We start from the raw sequence: 6,686 nt of genomic DNA, 5'->3' as shown, positions 1-6,686 counted from the left end.
CTTCTGTCGCGTCGCCGCAAGCCATGACCCCCATGGAAGAAACCCTCTACGGCCCAGCCCGCCCCCAGATGGCATCGGGCATGTACGGCTATCCGCAATTTCCTCCCATGAACCCAGTCCACACAGCCCCGTATGCGCCTCATCCTGGCCAACAACATGCCCATCTCACATCTCAGCCCCTCCTTGTGGGCCATCAAGGTACCCCTGGCCAACTGCAACATCAACACCAACAAGCACAACAACATCCTGGCGCGGTCACAAGCAGCCCACGGATGAAATTTGATCCAACTCCTCAACAACCTACTCCTCCACAAAGAACACCACTAAACCAATCACACCAGCCGCCTCCCGTATCAATCGGTGCCACTCATTCAGGGTCGGGCGGAAATAACACAAGTGCTGCTCCTGGCCCAATTCCCGCGACCACCCCGCTTGTCGTTAGACAAGATAAGAACGGAGTCCAGTGGATTGCTTTTGAATATTCGCGGGATCGCGTTAAAATGGAATACACGATTCGATGCGACGTAGAAAATATCAACATTGAAAACTTGAGCCAAGAATTCAAGACCGAAAACTGCGTGTATCCACGAGCATGCTGCTCAAAGGATCAGTACAGAGGGAATCGTCTGGTGTACGAAACCGAATGCAACGCTGTCGGGTGGGCATTGGCTGAACTTAACACTTGTTTACGCGGCAAGCGTGGCCTTATCCAAAGAGCGGTTGATAGTTGGCGCAACAGCAACCAAGACCCACGGCTGCGCAGCCGCAGAGTAAGGAGAATGGCCAAGCTTAACAACAGAAAAGCCGTTTCCGCACAACATACCAATCACCTGACGGGACCCCCTTCTGCAGGAGTTCCTGGTAGTACTGGGTTAGCCCCCACTGGAAGTTTAAGTATGGGAGGTCCACAGCTTCATCATCATCATGCACACCCATCTGAATCAGGTACAACACAGAGTGGAGAGGACGTTAGCGGTATGTTTCACCAAATGTGATATTTTTTCTCTACTTTATTGGAAAGCTGTTTTCTTTCTTTTTCTGAGATGCAACCATTTATATATTCCACTTTTTCCTTCTTGTTATGGCGGATGGAGGATTTTGACGCTTCGTGTAGATCTTCGAAAGTATTTTGGAAGCATGCAGTATTGATGTGTACTTATTTATCCTGATCTTCCTTTTTTTTTCTTTTTTTCTTTTGCTCTCTACCACTCTTATTCGTCAACCATGGGGGTTACCACCTTTCATTCCTAGCATGGTGTGCTCTTTTATGTCTCGATTATCCTCATTGCCGTCATGGTAAACATTGCCAGATGATGCCAGACAGCGTAGGCTAATATTACGCCGTTCCTTTGATATTATTCGTGTATAGGCAACGCTGAATACTCGAACGGCACTCATCGCCCACCTGCCCCGCCAAACACCTACACCCAACCTGCGCCAGCCCTGGCAGACATTCGTCCTGGCCATATGTTCCATGGCTACCCAACATATCCAACTACTGCTTCTTCCAATTCCCAAACAGGCCCCTCCATGCCGCCTCCTCTGCGCGACGCAGGCCTAGACCACTTAGGTCGCCATTCTACTGTTGCAACCTCCCACTCCCGCTCCGGAAGTGACGATCGCAATCTTGATAAAGCGGCTCTTTTCGGCGACCTTCCCGAGGGACGCCGAAGGAAATTTATCGTCGTTGAGGATCCGCAGCGTGGTTGCAGAGTTCGAGTTAAAGTGATGCTGGACCAGGTAGACATGAAGGAAATCCCGGACTCTTACCGCAAGTCGAATTCTGTGTTCCCGCGGACGTATTTCCCCGTACAGAGTCCGTTTGGGCGCGGTAACCGTGGTGATAGGTTCGTTGATGATGTCGGGAGTAATCGCGAAGACAGCCACGACGATGAGGAAGCAACCGTTGGTCGAACTCTGGTTCCCGTGCCCACTCTTGATGGAGCGGCGAATCTGGCAGTCCCTAGGATCGGAAGAGGCAAGCGCGATAAGGAAGTTATGCTGAACGATTTGGGATATCGCATGAGCTGGGGACAGAGCAGAGTCTTCGCGGGAAGGACTCTCTTCTTGCAGAGAGCTTGTATGTAGCCTTTTCACTTTCGCATTTTCCCAACCCCTCCTTTTCTTTCGGTTGTCAGGAACTCTCTTGACTAATTGCGTCTGTTACTCTTAGTGGATGCATACCGCAACAAAATGCGCAGCACGATGATCACTGCCGGCCAAGGACTCACTTCTGTCGCACCGCATTTAGAGACCCGTGTTGGAAAGCGCAAGTGGCTAGAGCGTACCAAAAGGTCTCGGACTGCCAGTGTGCCTGGCACCCCAGCTGTTGCTACATCGTCTTCCGCACGAAACGCGGAGGAGGTAGAGAGTTAGATTTAACTTATCGAAAAACCCAGGAACCAGGAACTCGAAATTTTAACTCTTGGTTCCCGCCAGAGGACCTGTGGATCCAACTTTATCAGTACCTGGGAACTACGAAAGTCAATACAGGCACTCACAAATCGATAAATCGACGGAGCAATTATAAACATTCCGGAGACACCTATCTATCTATACTCATCTCCCACACCTGTCGAAATTTGTATACTCGAACTATTCTGCTATTATTGGTATATATATATATTTTCTTTTTCTTTTTGTTCTTTTTCTTCTAGAACAAATATTGTTATAGTTACCTTATATATACGGCGGGAACACTAAAGGAGGAAACTAGTTAAAAAAAGGCTATTCAAAAAGCAAAAATGGGAATATGGGAACTTTCTTTTCGAAACGAGAAGATATCATCAATGGTAGGAAACTCTTATGGGATATATATTATGTTATTCTTCTATTATTGGCCTTTTTACCTGCCAATATTAGTAAAAAGGGCAAAGGAAGAACGGAAAAGGGAAAAGGAAAAGGGAAAAGGAAAAGGAAAGGCAAAATTGGAGGTTATATTTGATTTTGATTAGTTGCCCCTCTTTCATGTTCATGTTCTTGGACTTCTTCATTTTAATTCTTCTATTTCTTGCTCTTGTTCATTTGTTATCATATTCTTCCATTCTATTCTTCTTTATTTTTTTTCCCCCGCAGCTGGGAAACGGGATATATATCTATATGGAAAGGAAAAGGGAAAGGGGCTAGGAGAAAATGAGCATTTTAACTTCTTTTCTTCAATATCTTCTGATTTGATTCTATTTCCCTTCTTATCGTTATTTTTTGGTTTTCTTCAGATATCTTTATTTGTATTCTCTCCGCTTGATATCATTTTATCGTATTTTAGTTGTGAACACATGAGCCTCATGCATGCAGTATCTGTTACATTATCTTGATATTCTTGATGCTATTACCTACATTCCATACTTCATTACACTTTCACTTTCATTTTCCTTTCTTTTACCAATTCGTAAGAGACTGGGAATGATGCACTGATGAAAATGGTTCAGATATTCGGAACTGGATCTTGAGAATGAGAAACCTGGTTGAACATTACCTAATACAAACCCTTCTCGATACGGCCCTTGTTTCTTATGCATATTGATTTCCCTGTGCCTTTTTTTTTTTTTTTTTTTTTTTTTTTTTTTTGGCACCCCCGCACTTCGTTAATATGGGAAGACATACCTGAGCACAAAGTGGCCAAGTTTGTGGTGTTAAAGGGCCTCCTCCTGCTTGCTGTCTATCTCACTCCACAAGTCGCAGAGAAAACGAGTATAAATAACCATCACTCAAGAGATACTGGGAGAGGGTGCATAAATAACTATGTGGGAATGTTTCCATTCCCCATGCTGATTACCGATGTTGCAGCAACATTTGGCAACTTGTTCTTCCACTGTAATTTCCAAGATGTGTCTGTAGGCACAATGCAACTTTGCGAAATCAACCAAGTCGAGAACATCAGTGGCCTCTATGTGGTGAAAATGATCCTGATCCGCGCCTGCAAGGAGCCCCCTGAGGCGTTTCGCGTTTATCTTTGCATCTCGAGTCTCAGTTTCCCGGATCCCATCCCCTTCCTCCATGTCAGCAGCTCCTACTACTTCACAAGCACGCTGCTCTACATGGACGGGTAAGTTTGGCCCCGCCCAAATAATAATAATAATAATAATAATAATAATAATAATAATAATATCAGCTATCAACGAGTTCCGATCATGGTCTTTTTTGGGTATTCTCGAGGCCGATTTATTCGAAACGAAGTCCATGAATTGGGCTAGTGATATGTCCTGTCCGCTTTGACGTCGAGGAGCTATGTCGTGTCGTGTCCTGTCCGGGCGGCTGCAGTCAAGGCCAAATCCTGCCTCAACATCGAGAAGTAGCCTGATGGCATGCATGCACAATAAAGCTTTCCTGCCCACTCTGGATAATGATATGCAGGTTGTGGCACAAGATTCCTGATCCCAATGCTGGCCTTCCTCACTTTCACTGTTGCTAGAATTTGTACCTACCCATTCTCCCCGCCTAAGATTAGAGTCCGTTGAGAGTGTTCACGCAGGGGAAAAAAAAAAAAAAAAAAAGAAAAAAAGAAAAAAAAAGAAAAAGGAAGAAAAGAAGAAAACACTTGATCAGTGAGAAAAACCTTACTGAACGTGACTTTATTGCTAGACGGAACTCTAATACAAAACACTCCAGCTTGCAGGATAAGGACAATGAACCAAAAATGATAAAGGAGGAGAAGAAGAAGAAGACGAAAAAAGAAAAGAAAAGAAAAGACGAAAATTAAGATAATTACTCACACGCTGGACAAATCCTAGTGTTGAGAGTAATACATAACTGCTCATCATACCCCAAAACTTTTATTGCCACCCTATATCCGCATCTCAGTTCTGCAAATGCTGAAAAATTGATCTTACACTTCGCACCGCCCCACCAATTAGTCCTCCCCCTCTGAGAGTTTTGCCGGGACCACATCCGGAGGAAGGTCTAGGTGGTGCGGCGCTACTCGTAGGGTGTGTACCCCGCATGGAGCCGGAGGTGCGCACCTCACTATCAGCGGGGAAGAGGCTTACATTTCTGGGGTTCTGCACGGCGAGAGGATTGACGCCAACGTCGATGGTTCCCCAGAGTCCGTCTTTAATGGACCTGCCAACCATCTGGGACTCTATTATTGGGTTATCGCCTCCCCGAAACCCCAGCCTGAAAAGACCATCTCTGTCATTTTGTGTCCATCGTTGCCTGTTCGCCGTGTACGGAGCTGTGTCCTCTACAGTTTTAAGGACTGATTGGTCGAAGTATAACTGGCCAACGTGAGAAATGGTGCCACCGCTGATAGTATCGTTTTTGAGTCGCGTGGCTCCGTGGTGAATAATTACTAAAATGGGATTTAGTTGGTTAACTTTGTTGCGTTTCAAAGAGATTTAGACTCTTGAGGGAAAAGGAACCATTTGCCATGAGCATACCCCTAGCCCCTAACGACGATATTTTTCATGTCTCCTACGGAATTAACTGTAAATACATAAAACTGAGAGAGTTGATCCTTCCCAATGAAGCTATATAAAACATGCTATCATACATATGCTGATGGGATAGGAAGTTACTCGTATTTGAAATATTAGTTATATTAATGGGAATTGTCATTCCCCATCATGCTTCCTATCCCGAAAATGTTGGATCGAGGATTAGAACCCTCGGTGGAGGCGTCAGAGGGGCGGCCGATTTTGATGCCAGAACTCAGGCCATAGTTGCCAGAGTTAATGCTAGAAAATCTGCTATCAACGCCTGCGGGCGCGAATCGTTGCGGAGCAGGGAAAATCTGAGTGTTTGGTGTATAGCCATGTTGTTGACGCTCCTGGCAATCAGGCCTCTGGGTCGAAGATGGAGGGCCAGGGAGCCTGGTGCGATGTTGCGGCGTCGCTGGTAATAATGTGGCTAGAATTTATTAGGTCAGATCAAGCTACGCCATATAACTGGATGAATTTTCACACGTACTGGTCCGGAAAGGCGGTGGCATACCGCTAGGAGGAGGCATTGCCGCGGAGTCTAGGCGATTTTTCGTGATACTTCCACTCCCACTCCTTTGATGGCGGTGCAGTTGTTCGATTCCTGAATTTGCCGTTGGATACCTGGCAGGGCTACGTCGAGGAGATGGAGCCAGAGAGGTTGAAGGACGGAACAAATCATCTGCGCCTGAGCCGGAGTTGGCCCTTCCACCAAGGGACTCAAGGACCTGGATTACGGAATCCGATGCTGCTGTTTGAATCTGAGACCTCATCGCCTGGTTTTTAAGGAGATTGTAGAGGTTCGTTACTTGGGCATGCTTCTTGCATTTATCTCGATATATCTCAACTAGCTCATAGTTCTTCTTTTGCAGCTGCTCCTGATTTATTTGCATTTCTACAGTGGCGCATAAGCCACAGTTCATCGAAGACTGGGGGAGGAAGATAATACCTGAAATGCGGTTTTGCAGAGTCGATATTTCTGAGTTTGCGTCATGAATCACCTTGTCCATTTGTTGGTTTAGGACACCATATTTCTCGGTCAAACTTTTGCTGAGATATTCCTGATAAAAACTGTTTCACGTCAGACGCAGCACGCAATCAATATTCAATACCTCAGATATACATTTCCTGGGCAGACTGATACGTCCAGAATGCCAAAGCACGCCCAGCACATTCCATAATAGTATGGGGATCTAGTCCACTGAGTACGCTGGTTTTGTAATCTTCGCTAGGGTTGAGGACGGTAGAAACCGCATCGTCAGGGTTAACAAG

General features: G+C 45.8%; 3 protein-coding genes across 3 annotated transcripts; 2 read left to right on the top strand and 1 right to left on the bottom strand.

Annotated features, from left to right (window-relative positions):
• Positions 1–23: 23 nt before the first annotated feature.
• On the top strand, positions 24–2,716 carry HCAG_00694 (conserved hypothetical protein; the record flags this gene model as incomplete). Its single annotated transcript, XM_001543598.1, has 4 exons — positions 24–975; positions 1,370–2,080; positions 2,174–2,364; positions 2,675–2,716. The coding sequence occupies 4 exons, from the start codon at positions 24–26 to the stop codon at positions 2,714–2,716; spliced, it is 1,896 nt and encodes a 631-aa protein (XP_001543648.1).
• A 1,126-nt stretch (positions 2,717–3,842) lies between these two features.
• HCAG_00693 (predicted protein) lies at positions 3,843–4,193 on the top strand (the record flags this gene model as incomplete). Its single annotated transcript, XM_001543597.1, has 2 exons — positions 3,843–4,045; positions 4,112–4,193. 2 exons carry the CDS (start codon positions 3,843–3,845, stop codon positions 4,191–4,193), a joined length of 285 nt encoding a protein of 94 aa, XP_001543647.1.
• Positions 4,194–4,796: 603 nt separating this feature from the next.
• HCAG_00692 (predicted protein) lies at positions 4,797–6,424 on the bottom strand (the record flags this gene model as incomplete). The annotated part of the gene is made up of 4 exons (XM_001543596.1): positions 4,797–4,811; positions 4,839–5,287; positions 5,602–5,844; positions 5,929–6,424. The coding sequence occupies 4 exons, from the start codon at positions 6,422–6,424 to the stop codon at positions 4,797–4,799; spliced, it is 1,203 nt and encodes a 400-aa protein (XP_001543646.1).
• Between the last annotated feature and the right edge of the window lie 262 nt (positions 6,425–6,686).

This window comes from Histoplasma capsulatum, genomic scaffold, assembly GCF_000149585.1.
Source record: "Histoplasma capsulatum NAm1 scaffold_1 genomic scaffold, whole genome shotgun sequence".
Taxonomy (NCBI): domain Eukaryota; kingdom Fungi; phylum Ascomycota; class Eurotiomycetes; order Onygenales; family Ajellomycetaceae; genus Histoplasma; species Histoplasma mississippiense.
The sequence above is the reverse complement of the archived record's forward strand: the minus strand, read 5'-3'. Positions and strand labels throughout refer to the sequence as shown.